Raw genomic sequence first — 20,172 nt, 5'->3', positions numbered from 1 at the left:
AGCTAATTTAGATATTGCTATAGCCTTTCTATACTATTACTATAGATTTTATTGTCGGTTTGCCTACTATACTCTCCAAAGGGACACTATAGTCAATAAAAAAGTACCTAATTTTCAACGCTATATACATTATTATTTATAAGTTTAGTAAAAAGAAGCTTCTTATAGCTAGAAACAACAAAATGTTAATAGAAGAATAGGCTATTATAATCTTTAGAGCACTAACGTATATAGATTAGAGACTCCTAGTGTAAATCATTAGCAACTAAGATACCAAGTTCACCTTTGACCTATAGAAAGAAATCTTTTATATCCTAGGCGTTAGCCTCCTTTTCTCGATAGCCTATTATCTTTAGATAGACGGCTAGTTAGAAAGGACGAACTAGATAGTAGAAATCGCTATCTATATAGAAGCTATAGAAAAACTAGGAACGCTATAGCCTTTACTTCTCCCTATATTGTAGTATAACCTTAACAATATATTTATAGTCACTATTAGAAGATCGTTGAACAAGTTGGTATATAGCTTTAAACTACACTCTATCTTAGATATACTTCACTGTAAGAAGGGTACCATTGCCTCCGCCAAAGCTATCAGTGTCTTTAGACAATAGTATTAGGAGGAAGTAGCGGAATAGATCGATTATATAGGCGTTATCGCGAAGATATATTACAACGACAAGTATATACCCACTAAGTTCAAAGTAGAAGATACCGTTTACCTACGACTATACGACGAATACTATCTTCTAGGAAAGCTTAAACGAAAGTAGTCACTATAGTAGGTAGGACTATTCAAGATTGTCTATAAAATCGATAAGAACATCTATAAGCTTGACTTCTTAGCTAGTTAGAAAGTCTATCTAGTAGTTTCAATTTCCTAGTTATAGAAGCTAGATTAGAGGAAAGACCCCTTTAGCTATAATATAGAACCCCCTAGCCCTATAATTATTGACGGAGATAAGTACTAGGAAGTCAAGAGAATTGTACAATAGTATATTATTTAGAGGAACTAGAGACCTAAAGTCGAGTATCTAGTGTAATAGAAAGGATTTACTACTAAAGACGATTAGTAGATCTTATATATCTAGCTTATTGACGGTGCTAAGGAACTTGTTAAGGAGTATAAAAAGGCGTACCCTATTAACTAGGAGAAGGAACATTGTAATAAGGGTATCGCTATTAAGGAATAGAAGGAAGTGAAGGAGATTCCTTAGTCTTAGAACCAAGTTGTTGTCGAGCTACTATAGAGGAAGGGCAACGACCATTGATAGCTATACTGTTATTGACTTTCTCTTTCTCTTTCCTTCTTTCCTATTTCCTTCTCTTCCTTTTATTTGTTTATACTTTCCTTGTTAGAATACGTTCACTTTAGTATATCTATCACCATTATATTACTATTAGACGTATAAGCGCTGTCCTTTATCTTATAGATCTCCTAGTTTTTCTTCTCTTTACCCTTTACTTAGATATTACCAACGCTTTTAGTTATAAAACCGTAGTTATTTAGTTTGTTAAGCACTTTGCTTATTTCAGTTTTCCTATATCTAGATTCGCTATTGACCTTGACCTACAAATGGTTAGGGAAAGCTATTCTATTGCTATAAAGGTATAGGGCTTCAAGCCTCGAGGGCACAATGTTCTATTCTCTAGCCACTGCTAGATAGTAATACTGTTTATCGGCTATAGGCACTATACTATTGTTTTTGTTTACTTCTAGAATAGCCCAACGTAGGCTACTACAATTTCCTTTCTTTTTATATATCAACCTCAATGTACCTATCTTCCCTAACAATTCCTTATCGTAGTTATTTATATTCGCTATATAATTGATTGTCAAACCTTCTTATTATTGAGCTATATACATTTATACGAGCTACTGTTAGTCGGTATACGCTTATACTATATTTACGACTTAAAACAATCCGTTGTATATTCTTATAGTGCCTATATCAACGATAGAGGCGACTATATAGTCGATTCTCTTAGCTCGCTAACGTTATTAAATAGTAAAGCGCTTAAACACAATTATATCGATATTACTAAGGGAGATACCTAACTAGCCTTCGTTGTATATAGAATGCCTCCCTATATATAAAAGATTTCTGTTAAAACCTATACTACCGATACCTAAAAAAGAGAGAGTGCCTACCTCGCTATAAAGCAAGTAGGAGGTACTACGAAGGTCGCTAATATACTCGATACCCCTTTATACACTATAGAAATATATATATCCTACTAGACTATAACCAAGGACGTTGCTACTAGAGCTGCCTATAACAACGAAATAATAGCTACTAAGAAAGCTGATATAGCTAGAGCGATCTAGAACAGTTTAGAAACTATATATAAGGAATAGGAGCAAGCTACTATCTTAGGCCCTATTGTCATTCTAGACGATAAGCCTAAAGTCATTAAGGACTATAAGGAAGCGCTAGATAGCGATATAGTATAAGAGTACCTCGACGCTCTTCTCATTTATAAATATATAGAGGGAGAACAACCTCTTCAACGTATACCTAGGATCTAGTATCCCGACATCGATAACGTTGTAACCGCCTATATATAATGTAAAGAGCCTTAGTAAGCTATATATATTATATTCGATAACGAAGTAGTTGTAAGCGATAACGACTAGGATACCTTGGACAACGACGAGGCTAATTATATAAACGACAAAGAGGACGTAGCTATAGAGCTATATTGTATTCTAGAGCTATAAGAGACCTATATGTCCTATAGTTATTCCTGTCGCTCTACGAAAGCTGTAAACAAGTATATCGCTACTATAAGCGAGGTATTCGCCTATATATACGTAGACTTCGGCTATAACGAAGAATATATAGCTAAGCTTACAATGTAGTTCGCTAAATTCTATTGTATAGTCTCGAAAAAAGATCCTAGTGACAAACTAGCTAGCTTCGCTTATAACTTATATATCTGTAAGATCAAAGGCATAGTTAAAAAGGCCTTTAAGGAGTTCTAGAAGACTAGAATAGTGATTATAAGCTATATATCGACTGCTATCGAGATCCTCGTCTTATAGTATATATTGCCTAAAGGGGAGGGCAACCCGTCTATTAATACAATGTTAGTAGAGCTTGGCCTAGTATACTACAACAATACTAAAGCTATAGATATAGCAAGCGGTACTAGTTATATAGTTACTATAAACGACGTTGCTATCAAATCCCTTTAGGCTAATATAAAGACTATACAAGCGTTTACCAAAGACCTATTGTATTTCGTATAGAAGTACTGAATATATATTAAGGAAGTCGAGAACGTCGCTATAGAATCTATAAGATATATCGGCGCTATAGATGTAAATAGGAACGCCGGTTATATAGAGCTAGACACCTTTGCCTTCTAGGGCGATTTAAATAAAATGTACTATTATTAGATCAAGAAGATTAGCGATATATAGCAAGTCTACGACAAGACTATAATAGAACTCTACTATATAGACAACGAGCTTCGTAAGAACGTCGATATAGTTATATATATAACTAGCGATATATAAGATATCATCTATATAAGTTTATCGAAGTGTGTATAAGACCTTGAACGCTATATAACAATCCTTAAGGCCTATATAGTTGTACTAGGCACGACTCCTAATATAGTAGAAAATATAAAGCAGACTACTACGACTATCCAATCCGTCAAGTGCTAAGAACTAGAACCTAAAGGTAGCTAAACTATAATTGCAACAATAGCGCATTTTATTAAGACTATATAGCCGCCTATATAGAAAACGCCCATTAAAGTATACGTTGCTAAAACTATATCAGTAGTTGCTCTAACGACGTTAGCTAAGACGTTATAGATTTAGCGCAATAAAAGTACTTACTCTACTTCAGAAGCTAAATCGACCGGAGCCGCTACTACTAAGCGTTAACATAAGGTCACTAGCGACGATAAAGAGTAGGAGACGCCAACGCGCCTTACTAAAAGGACTAGAAAGGCGCTAATATCCGCTAAGCGTAAGATAGTTGTAAAAACGTCTAAGCCTAGTAAAGACGACCTATATACTAGCGATAATATAGTCGATCTCGACAAATAGAACAAATGAATAAATATATTATAATAGAGGACTTAGCTATAGGCTAGGATAACGAATATAGAAATCTTGTATAGGGTATAATGTAGACTAGTTTCCTTCCTTTCTATACTTTCCTTCACCTTGTATTGAGTTCTATAATGATAGCGAGGACACTATCTTTTCTTCTTATTCCTAGGCACTTGTTACATGTAATTGTAACAAGGGTACCTATAACTGTACCGCGGTTAGGGGTGACGAGTGTTCCTTTAAAAGAGGGACCTCGCCTATAACCCCTTCGTAGAGAACTAGACTGTATCAATATACTTTTGTGATATATACTAGTGTTTAGGAGTGCCGCTTTATTAGCTGACGAGGCTGAGAGGCATTGATCTTTCTTACCCTCACACGTTTACCGTCAGATAGTCACCGAGGACCATCGGCGTGTAATAGCTTAGCTCTTGTAGGATACCCTAATTCTAGAGCTGGTTAGTATCCCTTGCTATAGGTATATATAGTTTAGGAGCTAGTTACTCCCCTGCTTATATATCTAGCATTATTATTTGTTGACGAACTTGTTATAGCCAAAGCACTTCTAGTAGTTAGTTAGCATCTTAGAAGCGAAGGGGTTTAGGATATACTATAACGTCGTTCTATAGCCAATAGATCTTACTAGCTTAGACGAGGTCTCTATCAATTGGCAGCTATTCCTATAGGTCTAGGAGCTAATACAATTGCTATAAACTACGATATATAGGATCTAGGATAATATATAGGTAATATATAGCTTATAAGAGGATCTCAACTATATTCTAGGGAAGCTGTTAGGCAGGGTTTAGGAGGATCTGCAATAGGTTCAGGGGTTAGATATTCCTTCGTTTATATCTTAGCAATAAGTAGTAATATACAGTTCTTTAGTTGAGTGCTAGCTAGCTACTAGACTATACTACTTTACGTCCTTATTCCTACCTCCAACTTCAAAGAACTTTATAATAACTAATAGCTAGAAGTTAGATAATTAGTAGCTAGCTAGCTACTAGACTATAAGCGAGTTACTCAGTTCCTAGCCAATTAGCACGTTTAGAAAGGAGTTTCTACAATACTAAGATATAGCAAGTGTTACTAGTAGTCTAAGTCTTAGCCCTAGGACGAACTTTATAGAGTTGATCGAAGTTTCTAAAAGCAGGCTCAACACTATATAAAATCGTAGACAAATAAAAATTTCATCCCAACCCCTAAGCTTAGCTTTATAGAGAAACTAGGGAAGGAATATAAGTATAGAGGAGGTGCTAGTTAGCTGCTATTCTGCTACTAGTTTAGATACTTTATAGTTAGATAAATTTTAAAAAATAAACAATGTTTACTTAACGTAGTTGATATTAAAACCTTCGATTCTTTGAGAACTATATAGGTATATAGGCTACAGCTTTTTCTACTACTCTAGAGCCTTTTGCCTACTTCTTCTTTCTTTCCTTCTTCCAACCTTATAGCTATAGCTATTGCCACCTACCTACGCGCCTACGCTACTATTATATAAGTTGATTTAAAGCTATTTCCATCGTCGCTATCGCTAGGAAGCTAATTAGCTACATTATAGCTTTAATCTACACTTTTTATATACTCTATAAGTTGGTTAAGTCGAAAAATCAGTCAAAATCGCAATAGTATTACAATTAGCAGTAGCTAATTAAATTATATAGCAACTTTAAATATAACGATATAGAGCTATATAAGGAGAACAACCCCTCTACTACTACTAATAACGACGCTCCTACTACTAGCAAGTAGCTAACTCTCGCTACCCCCCTAGCCCCCGTCGCCAACCCTCTCGCCACTATTGACTAGTAGCAGTAGCGCCTTTGGCCCCGCTCTGTACACCCTATACGCCCTATACCTACCACCACTACTACCACTACTACCAACGAAGGCGCTACTAGCGAGTAGCTAGCTCCTACCACCTCCTCCACCCTAGCTACTACCCCTCTCGCCGCCCCTAGCTAGCAATAGTAGCACTTCTATGCCTACCCTATATATTCTACGCCTATTACTACTACTAACACTAGTACTAATAGTAAGAACACTACTAGTAAGTAGCTAGCCCCCCCCGCCCCCCTAGCCCCTACTGCCCCTAGCCAATAGCAGTAGCGCTCCTATATACGCCTTACGCCTACTACCACTACTAACACTAGTACTAGTAATAAGAATGCTACTAGCAAGTAGCTAGCCCCCCCTACTCCCCCCGCCCCCCCCGCCCCTACCGCCCCCACTATCCCTACTACCCTCGCTAACAAGGGCAAGTCTAAGCTAATTATACCTAACAACCTTTAGAAGCGCCTAGCTAGGTCCTTAGGTACAAAGTCTTTAGTAAAGAGTACTATTTAGATACTAGTTAGTAGCTAGCTAACGTTAGGTAAGCTAAAAGGAAGAAGGAGGAGCCTAACTATAGTGAGGTATAGGCGGTGCTATATATAGTCTATATTATATATATTTATAATAAAGATATATAGGCCTACTACTTCTAAGAGAGTAAGTATAATATTATATTTTTTAATATATTAGGTTTATATTCGCTAACTAGTATATAGATCTAAGCAATATATACTAGGAGTATATTAAATAAGGCTATACTAAATCCTACATTTTTATAAGTAACATTAACTAATAAACAACTATTAGTCTAGTGCTAACGAGCTACTAGTAGCTACCCTCTATAATTTAGCTAGAGATTATTAAATAGTATAAGCAAGTCCTCGAAGTCAATAAGGATAAGCCCCTATCTACCGACCTTAAGGCGTAGGATAGGCGTTTAGTTACAACCATTTATAAGCTATATAGCTCTATAGCTACCTTATATTTATACCTAACTAACTAGTACTAAAAGGTATAATATATAAGGAGACTACCGCTACCCTACCTTTAGCTAGCGCTAATATACCTACGTCTAGCGCTCTTGCCGCCTCTATAGCTCACCTCTTGCTTACTAGGGCTAAGCCTAAGTAGAGTATTAAGGAGAGAGTCGCTCTAGCGGCGGAGCGCTAGGCTATAGCTGCTAAACGGCTAGCTACCGCTACCGAGGAGTTAGCCTAGCTAGCTCGAGATACTTTAAAGGAGGCTAAGCGATATACTAAAGCCCTAGCCTAGATATATAGGCACCTTAAGAATATTAAGTAGAATATTATAAATATACTATACCTCTACTTTATAGCTAGCTAGTAGCTAATTAGTATAATATAGGAAAATTTAGGATAGGAAAGGTAGTAAGAATATAAGTAAGAATAAAGGTAAAGCGGATATAGATATTTAAGTTTAATTCTTTTATTTTAATATATTTTTACTACTACCTAGTAGCTAGCTAGACTTTACCTAGGTCAAATACAGTTAGTCTTATACTTTCCTAGCCTAGCTATAGCCTCTATATATAACCTATTCTTATATAGCAAGATAGTAGTAGCTCTAAAGTAGGTTATATCACCTACTACATAGACTTAACTAATATAGCGTAGATACGGCGATAGCCTATAGCTAGCCCGTAGCGTAAGCGCGCTGTTACCTACCTTTAAGCGCACTACACCCTAGAACATACGCGAAGACCCCCTGCCGGTACTATTGCAGTACTTCGAGTTGTGGTGGGGGGGTGGCGTTGACAGGGGCCGGAAATTAGTCTTGGCGGGACCTCTTTAACGACGACCGTAAGTAAGGTGAACTGCGATTTCCCGGTCACGGCCGCCTCAACCGGCCGGCATTCCTGGTCTGCGGGAGATGTCCCGGCCGGGTTGCAACTCTCGGTCGATCAAGAAGCCGGAACCTGGCACGGCACTTGTCAGGTCCCCCAAAACCCGGCTGCGACCCGGGCCCGGCGCTTCCAGGTCGCGGTGTTTGATCGCCGAAACAAAGTTTCCCTAACCGCCGCATATCTACGTCATTGTGTGCTGCTTTATCTTCTCCGTGTGGCACGACCTCACTCTGTGTGACGCTTCTGGAGTTTTGTTGGGCGGCTGTTCCGGAACTTGCCGCTGATGACGGGCGAACACCGCCTCTCAGATATGTTCCATCGACGGTTTCTCATCGGGGAAAGAGACCCCATTTCTTCGTGGGGTCAATTGTTTGACTTCCTCCCTCACAAGCCGCCTACACGTTTGGAACAACTTTGGTTGCTAACTGAGGCTCTGCTCTCTCGAGCAAGGAACACTTGACAGCACACGAGACTTTGTCACTCATTGTGGAAAGATGCCCGTCATTTCTTACACACCAGGAGGCAGCTAAGGACGCTGGATGCAGCCCGTGTACGGCTGGCAGGCTATGATACCACTCCCTAATCCTTCTTCTTCCCCCTTCCCCCCGCGCCCTCCCCTCCCCCAACGCGCCCCTTTTGTACTGTACAGATCACTCTGGATAGTACCCGAGTGAAAAGGCCTCCCAAATCCCACAGACCCTCGCAGCATCCCCAACCCCATCCATCTTTCCAAACCCCTCCAGCTCCTTCAGCAACCTCTTCCAGCACCTACTAACCAGTCCACCTTCCCATTCGCTCCACCGATCCAATGACGTAGCATGCTGTTATTCGTAGTACGTCCGGTGCCGTCGTTTTCCTGCTTGCTGCTCTTCCTCCATATATCGCCAGGCAAGGCTTATGCAAGTGCGGCGGAGGAGAGGGAGGCGGGGGCGGCAGCAAGGGCCGGGGAGCCAGCGCGTACGGTTCGGTTCGATTGCCGGCCAGCCATGCCTGTGTGGGGGGAACGGGGATGTGAGGAGGGGGTCTCGCCGGCGACGCGCTCGAGCGTCGTGCACTCGCGCTCCGGACCGGTGCCGGCGGCTGCCCGCTGTCACCGCGGCGGGCACTCTCTGCCGTACCAGCGGCTAGTGCCCGCGGCGCTGGGGTGATCTAGGCAGGCAGATCTCGCTCGGCGGCGCCGGCAGGGGGTTTGCGCTCAGGGGTTGGCGTTGCCTGGTGCTATCGGTGTTGGATGCCGCGAGAAGGTGTCGGAGGAAGAACGGAGGCGACCTTGGGGGGAGGCCGGCTCGCAATTTATACTCGAGAAGAGTGTGGTCAGAGCAGATTTCCACATGCTATAGATTCGCTTACCGAGCTGCGTGTGTTGAACTATCGTGCACCTGACGCCTTGACACTACGTGTACTCTGTGCCAGAAAAAAACCAAAAAACCGAAGGCTAAGTGTCGACATGGAAGGCAAAAAGACGGGAGTCGTGGCAAAGATATCGTAGCACGCGAATAGTTACTACATCTTGGGTGAGTGTATCATACCTAAGCACACATAAACATTCCGAGGCCTGCAGAGAGACGTAGAGGCTTGTGCAATGCGCCTCAACTGCCCTGCATCGCTCTGGGCCGATCAACAGGGCGCAGCGGCCTCCATCCGTTGCCGTCATCACCATCCTTGTCGACGAAGACAAGGCGCCCTCCGGGCCTAACTGCGCCCTTGAACATCTTCCACCAATTGATGCGCCGCCCCCTTTCCTCATCCACCCACGCTTTCCTTCTGGCGTCCCACGATCCTCGCTCAACCTCCTCAATGGTCAGCGGGTCTGGGTTGCCGTAATACCTATACGACCTCAACCCGGCAATGACTAACAGGCTCAGGCCCTTCTCGGAAAGCGACGACGCGAGCCTCACAATGTCCTCGTCGAAGAGGTACTTCGTGTTCGGCAGGCTGTAGCCCCTCAGGTCGAGGCAGAGCGACTCAAGCCGCTCCATTGCGCCCCACCTGAGCAGCAGGTTCGCGCGGCGCTCATAGTCCAGCCTCTCGTCGATGTAGATCATGTTGAGAACGGCGGCAGCGTCCCACGCGCTGGGCGCGGTGCCGAAGTCTGGTGCCTCCAGCTTCGCCAGCGCCGGCACGGTATTCACCACCAGATGGCGCAGCCTCTGGAACACATACTGCGGCCGGCCCGCTTGCTCAAGGGACGGCAACGCCGCCTTCTCCCGGCCATCCATGCCAAACACCCGCCCGACCGCGTCGACATAGTCATCCTCGAACGGCACGACCCGGCCAACATCGCCGTCCTCTCCCATCTCCCTCAGAAGCACCATCACTTTGAACGCCTCCCCGTATATCGGGTCTGAAAGCGGCCCGACCCGGCTCGCCTTCTGTCCCAGCACGAACACGTTCCGATCGGTCCACGCACGGACTAGCTCGCGGTGCAAAAACCGGCTCCCCAGCACCTCATCGTCGCCGCCACCACCACCGTGGCCAGCACCACCACCATCACCGCCACCACCACCAGTACCGCCAGCACCGCTACCACCGCCGGCAGCATCGGCAGCCTCCGCCCCCACACCCCGCCGCGGATCCCGCATCACAGGCAAACAACACAGCGCCTCATGGTCGGCCGGCAAGTGGTCAAAGCTGGTGGCGACGGCCGCCCCACAGCGCTGCTGCGGCTGATCATCGGAAGCGGAAGCGGAAGCCGCGGGGAGGTAGTAGGTGTCGACGCGGGTGGTGCGCAGGACAGCCTCGAAGGCGGGGTGGGGGCGGCGGCAGAGGTGCCAGTCCGGGCAGAACAGGGCGAGGACGCAGGCGGGCTGGGTGGTGAGGTGTTTCGTGAGGATGGAGGTGAGGATTTCGGGGGGTAGGGGGGCGGGCAGGTGGAAGGGGGAATGGGAATGGGAATGGGAGCGTTGGGAGGGGAATGGGGCCATGGTTGTTGTTTGGGTTGTAGATATCGACCAGCGTAAATCGGGGCTGTCTTGGAAGGAACCGGAAGTGGACCAGAACGACATATGGACCAATCGATATCTTCCCTCTGGCAATGCTGCGATGCCGGAAAGTGGGAGGGCCAAAGAGTGTGTGAAATATACTCGACGGTGAGTTCGAAACAAAGCGGTTGTCGCGGATCAGCACAAAGGGACAAGCCGACATTGCTTCAGAACAATGGACGGCCCGTGTCCACACTGCCGGCTGGTCAATCAAGTTAATCAACCTGCTTCAACAACCATGTCACGTCTCAGAAGGTCCGTGGGAACCCAAACCTAGAAAGCAAACGGATATAGTGCTTTCTCTAGCTCCTAAACGCCGCCCCCATAACACTCCGTCCTCAAGCCCCCTCCATTAAGGCGCCCGCCCTGCCCGTCGTCCTTCGTCCTGACGTCATCAACCGGAACTTCGTCTTCTCGTGCGCATTAGGGCCCCGTGTACCGAGGATCAATAGTACTCGCGGGGAGGCTAGGTACTTGCGAGTCCTGCTGTCGCCGATATAAAAGCCCGTCCAGAGCGAAATCAAGGCAAATTCGATACAAAAGAATGGAATCATTGCTCAACGCGGCAACGGCCGTGCGCGCAATGGCTGGTTGCCGTGCGCGATCGGCCGGCCGCTTTCCCACCGCCACGCTTACTAGAGCAGGGCAGCAAAAACGCCGGCGGCAACCACGGCGAGGCCGTTGCCGATGTAGGCAGCATTGGTAGGCGCAGCCCCATGCGAAGTGGAGCTGCTGGGGGCGCTCTGAGCAGCAGAAGCAGACGGAGACGAAGAACCGGAAGAGGAGGCGCCTTGAGTGGCGCCAGCACCCGAGCCAGCACTGCTACTCGAGGGACTGCTGGCCTGCACCTTATTGGGGTCCAGGGTGCCGCACTTGCTCTGGATGTTGTTCTTGCAGTCATCCTGAGCGCGCGAGCTGCCCGTGTTGGCGGCAATGCAGTCGGCGTAGGCTTGTTCGCAGATGAACTGTGGACGAGGTCAGCCAAGTGCACGGCTGGGTCGAGTCGCCATTGCACAAGCGGCACTCACAGTGGGGATGGTCTGGGTGTAGTACTGCAGACCAGGCGCAGAGCCGTTCGAGCAAGTGCAGTTGTAGTTTAGGGTGTCCTGTTGCGCTGTGTCAACTCGCCATTCCGAGCGACCAGACCTGTGCGGTTCACACGTACCACGTCGCAGAGGTTGGCCAGGAGGTTGCCGCCGCAGAGGAGGTTGCAACTGTTGTACTCGGCGCTGCACCAACTGGCTGAGGTGCTGTCAGTGGAGGGCCGTGCGGGGAGTGAGCGGATCAACTGGGCAGTGCTTACTCTTGGTTGAAGTGTCGACGCTGCCGGGATTGATGGTGAAGTTTTGGGCGCTGGCGACGCCGACCGCCGAAAGCGCGACGAGCAGAACGGCGTGGCGCATCGTGAGACTGAAATCGGGAATATTTGTTGGATCCAGAAAGCTAATGCTGTAGACAGATTCTACACAATGCAGCTGGCGCTGCGCAATGGGGAGATAAATGCACTCTCGCGTTGGAATCGACGTTTTTGTTGTTGTTGATTCCGCTGCGGCGGGCAGAGAGCTTCGAGGCAGAGATGGCCGGGAAAGCCCAAAGCGACTGCTGCCAAATTGCATCCAATCCGGCTTCCCGGCAACTGCAAACTGAGCAAACCGATAGGGAAGGCGAGACTCTCGTCACCCTCGTCACGATGCCTCAACCCCTGGACAGCCGCGTGACCCGCTGATTGGATGGATCTTTGCTTGGACCGCTGCGAACGGCTAGCTCTGTGTATTCCGTACACTAGGGTATTCCTTCCACTTCTCCGTACCACCTAAAACGTACACTGCGGATTACACAAGTGCACGGAGTGCGCGGCCGGTATTACACTACACTAATGTACGGAGTTGTACGTGGCCGGTTTCGTTGCCCCCGCATCAACACGAGACCGAACCTTGTGCCTTGCTTGGCGCACTCCGATAGCCACGCGATGCGGTATCCCACTTTCCCGCTCGACAGTGCTCTGGAATAACCGGAGGGTACAACATTTGCTGGCCCTCGCTGTCGCTGACAGCTCGCGGAACCGCGTGAACACGGCAGGGAAAGCACACGGCGAGCTCGGGACGCAGCGGTGTATGTATGTACAGTACACTATTGTGTACGGAATAATTACCGCAGCTCGAAGTGGCCCAGAAACAGAGACGGAGATAGTTTCGTGTTCGGAGATAGTTGCGTGTTTGTCGAGCAGGTGCCGGGGCTTGAATTGGTGTTTCAGCACACATGTTTTGCCATCTTGCTCATTTTCGTATTATCATGGAATGCAAGGAAGCTGGGACGGACGAGGGCGATGTTGTTCTTGACATGCGCGAGCAGCCGTGAGAATGAGGTAAGCACCGTCGGATCGCCGGTGCAGGTGAAGCCAAGAAAGCTCCACGGTGGGCTACGCTGGCCATCCAATCCGGCGGGTGGACGTTAAAGAGGTCCCGCCAAGACTAATTTCGGCCAATTGTCGGCTAAGTTTTTACAACGTTATTACATAGCTACTATCGCTAAGGCGTTTGCTCTATCGCCAAGGGTTAGTTCGCCGGGAGTGCAGGAGACGGCGCCAGCTCCCCGCTAGTTAGAGTTTAGGTTAAGGTTAGGATGCAGGTTATAGTTAGGGTACGGGTTACCCTCATTTTTTTTTTTTTTTTTTCGATTTGGTTGAGTTTTTATAAAGTTGTTACGACGAGTTTTTGCGATTGTTCGTTGTTGATGTTTGCTCGAAGTCGTCGCGGCCTGCCGATTTGTAATTACTTGTACGCGGCAGTCTCCGAAATTAGTCTTGGCGGGACCTCTTTAACGACGACCATCCGGCGGATCCAAACTGGTTCATCTCCCGGCCAAATCGAGTTGACATTAACCGATTTTGGCGGTCGGACAGCACTGGCACCCGAAAAGGTGCCTAGCAACCTGGTTTCATTACCATGTCTTGTGTTTCGGCCACCAGGTGCACGGAGAGTTTACTTAGCGGACATTTTTGCAGCATCATAAACATGGATGCTACAGCAGACTCTCAATACACTACCTTACAAGGACGTTAAAAGAAGGGTACACCTCTTCCAGCATTTGGATTCCGAGCGTGGCGGGTGAGGCCCGTGAGAACTTCCCAGAAAAGTTAACGTTGCTTGTTGGTGCCACAACAGTGCACCACAACAATGCACCCCTGCCACGTAGGATTCCAATTGCTGAAGGTGTACAGATTGGTGTTCCGTCTTCTGACGTTGATCATGCGCCGACTTTGCGTCCCTTTAAATCAGCTTGCTTCTACACGTATATGACTTCTGGCATGCTTGGATCTGCCTTTGCTCTGAGCTGACAGGGTGCCAGGTCTCCTCGACTGTGTCTGAACGCTCGTCACTTGCAGGGACATGCATTGAGTGCCTACATAAGCACGGACATATAAAGCATCATGATGTGGGCCGTCGCTCTTGCAGCGCTTGCCATCACTTTGGCGTGGCTGGCTCGCGTCAACTCGGCCATGCAGAGCGTGCCCGAGGAAATCAGCAAGCTCTCACCTCGGCGGTGGACAAGAAAAGAGCTCCGAGATACCTATGAGCGCCTGAAACAAAATCCGGTCGACTTCGCCAAGCTCCTGCCGCCACGCCTGGGGAGGCGCTATGTGGTGGTTGGCGGATCCGGTTCGGCGCTTCCCACCGTCCGAGACATCCAAGAGCCTCGATTATGAGCTAACACGGTCCAGGGCTCGTTGGGGGGGACATCGTCCTGCAGCTGCTGCAGCGAGGCGAGGCTCCCGAGAGCATCCGCATCATCGACTTTGTGCCGCTCAACCGACGAGACATGCTCGAGGCGGCCGCGGGCTGCGACTTCGTGAAAGCCGACATCAGTTCTCGCGCGTCTGTCGAGGCAGCTTTCTTCAGGCCCTGGCCCGCGTCGGTTGCCAAGCAGCCTCTGACCGTGTTCCACACGGCCGCCATTGTGAGACCTCAGGAGCGTAGCCTGCTGCTGTACCATCGCCTCAGCCCCGTGAATCGGGATGGTGCGAGAAACGTCCTCGAAGTTGCCAAGGCAGCCGGCGCCGACGTCTTTATCGCCACCTCGTCCGCCTCCGTGAGCATCCTGCCTCCCAAATTCTGGATCTGGCCGTGGCAGAGCACCCCTGAGGACTACGTCCAAGTCGCCAGCGAGAAGGACTTTGATGTTCCGCTACGCCCGCGCCACCTCTTTTTCTCCAACTGTAAGTGTGCTTGCTTGTCTTGCACCTGCCGAGAAACTGACTGGGTTGTAGATGCTTTCTCTAAAGCCGAGGCCGAGCGTGCCGTTTGTGCCGCGAACCAAGACGGCTTTCGGACAGGTGCGATCCGCCCTGGAAACCCTATCTACGGTCAAAAGACGGACTCCGTCCTTGGAATGGTGCTCCGCATGGGTTCCATCGTCAGCTGGATCCCGCACATAATCCAGTCAGTTCAGTTCTCTCCCCTATTCACCCCTTCCTCCAACATCTCTGCTCATCCTTGCCGTCGCCCCGGAAAAGAAACTTTGTCTACTCCCGCAACGTCGCGCTCGCACACCTGCAATTCGAAGCCGCCCTGGCCCAGACCGACAAGCCCATGCCCCACTGCGCCGGCAGGACCTTCAACGTGACCGACCCGGGGCCCCCGATCGCCCTCGCCGACAGCTATGTCGCAGCGCAAGAGCTGTCGGTGACCCCGGTCCGCGTGACTTACCAGCGCCCCATCGTCCTGTTCCTCATCGCCCACGTCATCGAGGCCTGGTGTCTCCTCCTGGCGCGCCTCCCTTTCCTGACGAAGCTCGGGCTGCACGAGCCCAGCGGCCCGATTCACATGCTCCAGCCGTCCGTTTTCAGCGTTTCGATCCACACCGTCGTGGACGACAGCCAAGCGCGGAAGAGCGTGACCGACGGCGGGTTTGGGTATACGCCCGGCTGCACCACGATGGAAGGGATGTGTGAACAGATTCGGGAGTGGAACCAGGAGCAACAGGAGCTTGGTTGGCGGTCTGCCGATGGTCCGGCCGGTAAGGTGGCCAAGGCAGCTTTGACTGCGAAGGGAGTGGCAGCATGAATTAGGGGCTCCCAGTGTTTGCTCATTGCCGATTCACTTGCTTGGATAAACGAAGATAACGACTTGGATATGGACGGGCGCGGACGCCGGATGGCGAGATGAACTTATGTTACACACATGTTTTGCGCCCCAACCGAGGAAAAGTCCAACCACTTGTTGAGATACAGTTAGACACTCAACTTGAGGCGTAGAGCTATGCCTACTCAGCCTCAACTACGTGTCCTAACATAGCAATACCAGGGGAACGAATGGGCCGGAATAAAACATCCTCGTATCCACGCCTGGATCTAGATTCACACCCCGTTCATGAGGTTCCAATTCTCCGCCTCTCTGCATTGCTTCACCTCGGAAGAGAACTTGAAGGGAAGGTTATGATTCATCCCGTTTCAAGATATGTCACAGTGCAAGATGACTTCTCGGCCGCGTCATCCTGGGACCTCACACAGAACGTTGCACCCGTCCAACGTTCTCAAACATATGGCTTCAGGAATGACGACTTGCGGTAGAAAATCGAGGTAACTCTCAATCGGAGCATAGCAGCTTCCACGCAGGGCTCTTAAGCTGAGCTAAAGCTGCGTTCTTCTTCCGCCGCCCTCAGTTACCCTCCAACTCAATCCGCACTGAGCAGTAAAGCGAAAGTCAGTCTCCCTTCACGAAACGCCGATCCGAGTAAGTACTTCCCCAACCAGCCGAGCCAACTGTGGTATCACGTGGAGAAAGAAGAGCAAAACCCCATCGAAACGCCGAAAGCAAAATGCTGAGAAAAGCGGTCAGGAAGCAGAGAACAGCAGTGCGCCAGCGCCAGCGCCAGCGTCAAGTTATCGGCGCTGTTTCTGCAGGGGGAAGGGCCCTCCCTGACGTATCCCTGACCGGCGCCTTGCCCTTCCCCTTGCCGCTGCCGCCCCGCCGGCGCTCGTCCTCGCTATTCCACTCCTCTGCCGCATCCTGCCCCTCCCGCCCGACCAACCGCGGCTGCTCGTCTGAGGACCTCAGCATCCTAGCCCGCTCGCCGTGATGCTGCGGCCCATCATCCTCGTCATCTAGGAGCGTGCCATCGGCCGTCTCAAAGTCCGGCACCTCGATCCACTCCCTGGGCACCACGCACGGCAGCGCGACGCCGATGCTGGCCGCGCGGTTCAGGAAGCCCGGCGCCGGCTTGCCCGTTAGGCGCTCGCACAGGTACGACGTGAAGTGGTTGCAGTTGCGCGTCAGCAGGTTGTAGCCGGGGCCGAGGAACTCGTCGGACGCGGCGCGCACGATCGCGTCGATCTCGCTCTGCGTCGCCAGCGTGAAGCCGTGCAGGTACTCGCAGCGGAACCGGCCGCCGGGCGGATCCGTCCTCGGCTTCGTCCAGTACACGCCCGTCACGCCCGGCTGGTCGTGCCCGCCGTAGGCGTACTCCTTGCCGTTGATCACGACGCCCGAGTGCAGCAGCGAGGTGCCCAGGTGCCAGAGGACGGTGCACAGCCGGCCCGGAGGCAGGAGGTCGTAGACGTTGATGAGGATCTCGGTCTTTTGGAGGGAGAGGGTCGATCGGTGCGATCGCGCTGGCTTTTGGCTCTTTCGCTTCGGCATGGTGAGCGACGTTGTACCAGGGTTGACTGCTATTGTTGAGACTGAGAAGGAGGAAGGAAGGAAGAGTTGCCAACGGCGATTGATGTCGGGAGGAGCGCAGAATACGGCGGCGACGAGAGGTGATGGAGGAGGTTCATGAGCTGAGTGGCCAGGCTGCCAAGCAACGCCAGGCAGAATACACTAGACTCCCGACCAGAACCGGATGGATGGATGATGCTGGAGCGTCGGTTCCAGAGAGCGGTCGACGTCGCGGCGAAAGTCCGTGAATCTCAATTTCTCCCCATTCACTGTGAGTCAAAGAAACCGGGGAAATTGGGACAATGATATTGAAAAGTAAACTGTACGGAATATAGTTGATTTTGTCGTCACTGTTGGTTGAAGCCATCCACTCCAATTCCAGGGTGTGTGCATCCCGCACGGAGTATCCGTCATCATGGATGAAGACCCACAGGCCGTGGCCGGCACCTCCATGGACCTGCTGGAAGTGCGAGATGCAGTGGCGGGGTGGGTCCAACCGGCCCTGGCTCGAAAACCCCCCACTTGCCAGGTCCAAACCAACCCCGCCATGGTTGGAAGCTCAAGCCCAAAATTTTCACCTGCTTTGCATCCTCCGAACCACCTAGCCACGACAACGTAGGTCCAACCTTCATCGCATCTGACCGCCGCGTTTCTCGCTGGGCGACTGGGACTCGGCCCAATCGCTAGACATTCACTTGTCTGAGCGACCAACCTCCGGATAGGTGCAGCTCGTGGCAGCCGGCCCACGAGCTCGTCGCGACGGCGCCCACACTTCGATCTCTCCTCTTCGCTTCTTCATTACCCCTCCTTCGAAACCCCGCAGCTAGCTCTGCTTTTGTCCGGAAGCCGGTGCTCGACTGCACTCTCGTCTACATCTCCACTCGCCACTACAGCAAACGCAGGACCAAGATGCCTCCCAAAAAGGCTGTGCAGGAGGAGAAGATTCTCCTGGGCCGTCCCGGCAACAACCTGAAGAGCGGCATTGTGGGTTGCCTTGGTGGTTCCTGTGCCCCCGCAGCTCCGCTGACTTGAACCGGCGCGCAGGTTGGCTTGGCCAATGTCGGCAAGTCCACACTGTTCCAGGCCATTACCAAGTGCAACCTGGGGAACCCTGCAGTATGCACTGAACGCCCCCCAATCCATGCCCATGGAGCACCGTCGCTGACCCGCGCGTCAGAACTTCCCCTATGCCACCATCGAACCCGAGGAGGCGCGCGTCATCGTTCCCGATGCGCGCTTCGACTGGCTGTGCGAGAAGTATCAGCCCAGGTCGCGGGTACCTGCCAACCTGACTGTCTATGACATTGCCGGCTTGACCCGCGGTGCCTCCACGGGTGCCGGTCTCGGCAACGCTTTCTTGTCCCACATTCGCGCCGTCGATGCCATCTTCCAGGTTGTGAGGTGTTTTGACGATGCCGAGATTATCCACGTCGAAGGTGATGTCGATCCGATCCGCGACCTCGACATCATCAGCGAGGAGTTGCGGCTCAAGGATATCGAGTTCGTCGAGAAGGCTCTCGAGACCCAGAAGAGGAAGACGCGTCAGGGTGGCCAGAGTCTCCAGATGAAGCAATGGAAAGAAGAGGAGGCCACGATTGAGAAGGTCCTGGCCTGGCTGAAGGACGGCAAGGATGTCCGCAAGGGCAACTGGGCTCCCAAGGAGGTACGACATTCTTTCTTTCTTCCATTTTGCTGTGCACAACGGCCAATCGCTCCTTTCGTGATGATAAAGGCCCAATGGTCCGATCTAACAACCCAGCTCGTCGAATGCCTCGCCATCAACGCAGAGTGCATCTTGAGATAAGAACCCCATTCTGACATGCCAACCCACCACACCGTCACTGCTTTGGCGCATCGAGCATTTAAACGCCAGGCGCTGACTAGTCTCCAGGTCGAGACGATCAATCCTCTCCTCCTCCTGACTGCCAAGCCAGTGGTCTTCTTGGTTAACCTCTCGGAGAAAGACTACATCCGGAAAAAGAATAAGCACCTCCCCAAGATCGTCGAGTGGGTCAAGGAGCATGCCGAGGGCGACCCCATCATACCCATCTCGGTCTCGTTTGAGGAGCGGTTAACCAAGTTTGAGACCGAGGAGGCGGCCAAAGAGGAGTGCAAGAGGGTCGGAGCGGAGTCGGCGCTGCCCAAGATCATCGTACAGATGCGAAAGGCGCTCAACCTGGGCAGCTTCTTTACTGTTGGCCCCGACGAGGTCCGGCAATGGACCATCCGGAACGGCACCAAGGCGCCGCAAGCGGCTGGCGTCATCCACTCTGATTTTGAGAAGACGTTCATCCAGGCCATCGTGTACAACTATTCGGTTCTCAAGGAGCTCGGCGACGAATCCGAGGTGAGGGCGAAGGGCAAGATGATGACCAAGGGTAAAGACTACGTCGTCGAGGACGGCGATATTCTGCTGATCAAGGCCGGCGCTGCCAAGGCCTAAGATTCCGCAGACAATTGATACGAAGTTCCATGACATACGAGTAAACCGCTGCGCGACCTTTCCTGCACCAGAGCGACTGACTGTTGGGACGGGATGTCCTGGCAATCCGGAGCATGTAGGCTGGTAGTTCAACCCGTAGGCTTGGCGCCGATGCAGCGCCCATATGGATAGGATAGACCTTTTGACAGTCCAGGAATGGGAGCAGATCGCGATACTTACACTAGGTAGGTAATTGATGCATCTGGTCGAGTGTAAGAAAGGTATCTGGTTTGCTGTTTCCGGGCTCCTGGCTGTTTCTGGCTGTTCCCGTATTCGGA

At 50.0% G+C, this 20,172-nt stretch overlaps 5 protein-coding genes across 5 annotated transcripts; 2 read left to right on the top strand and 3 right to left on the bottom strand.

Annotated features, from left to right (window-relative positions):
* Positions 1-9,314: 9,314 nt before the first annotated feature.
* On the bottom strand, positions 9,315-10,472 carry THITE_2113919 (uncharacterized protein). Its single transcript, XM_003652378.1, has one exon. The coding sequence runs from the start codon at positions 10,355-10,357 to the stop codon at positions 9,365-9,367; it is 993 nt and encodes a 330-aa protein (XP_003652426.1). The 5' UTR covers positions 10,358-10,472; the 3' UTR covers positions 9,315-9,364.
* Positions 10,473-10,847: 375 nt separating this feature from the next.
* Positions 10,848-12,294, bottom strand: THITE_2077609 (uncharacterized protein). The gene is made up of 4 exons (XM_003652377.1): positions 12,060-12,294; positions 11,922-11,998; positions 11,785-11,862; positions 10,848-11,721 (listed from the first exon to the last, which is right to left on the bottom strand). Exons 1-4 carry the CDS (start codon positions 12,157-12,159, stop codon positions 11,392-11,394), a joined length of 585 nt encoding a protein of 194 aa, XP_003652425.1. The 5' UTR covers positions 12,160-12,294; the 3' UTR covers positions 10,848-11,391.
* A 1,680-nt stretch (positions 12,295-13,974) lies between these two features.
* On the top strand, positions 13,975-15,943 carry THITE_2113913 (uncharacterized protein). Its single transcript, XM_003652376.1, has 5 exons — positions 13,975-14,047; positions 14,105-14,415; positions 14,478-14,972; positions 15,024-15,195; positions 15,270-15,943. Exons 2-5 carry the CDS (start codon positions 14,187-14,189, stop codon positions 15,817-15,819), a joined length of 1,446 nt encoding a protein of 481 aa, XP_003652424.1. The 5' UTR covers positions 13,975-14,047; positions 14,105-14,186; the 3' UTR covers positions 15,820-15,943.
* Positions 15,944-16,479: 536 nt separating this feature from the next.
* On the bottom strand, positions 16,480-17,541 carry THITE_2113911 (uncharacterized protein). The gene has a single exon (XM_003652375.1). It carries the CDS (start codon positions 17,392-17,394, stop codon positions 16,633-16,635), a length of 762 nt encoding a protein of 253 aa, XP_003652423.1. The 5' UTR covers positions 17,395-17,541; the 3' UTR covers positions 16,480-16,632.
* Positions 17,542-17,952: 411 nt separating this feature from the next.
* THITE_2113910 (uncharacterized protein) lies at positions 17,953-20,164 on the top strand. Its single transcript, XM_003652374.1, has 4 exons — positions 17,953-18,396; positions 18,457-18,528; positions 18,590-19,075; positions 19,304-20,164. Exons 1-4 carry the CDS (start codon positions 18,322-18,324, stop codon positions 19,853-19,855), a joined length of 1,185 nt encoding a protein of 394 aa, XP_003652422.1. The 5' UTR covers positions 17,953-18,321; the 3' UTR covers positions 19,856-20,164.
* The last annotated feature ends 8 nt before the right edge of the window (positions 20,165-20,172 follow it).

Source organism: Thermothielavioides terrestris, chromosome 2, assembly GCF_000226115.1.
Source record: "Thermothielavioides terrestris NRRL 8126 chromosome 2, complete sequence".
NCBI lineage: Eukaryota > Fungi > Ascomycota > Sordariomycetes > Sordariales > Chaetomiaceae > Thermothielavioides > Thermothielavioides terrestris.
This window is presented reverse-complemented; position numbering and strand designations above follow the sequence as displayed.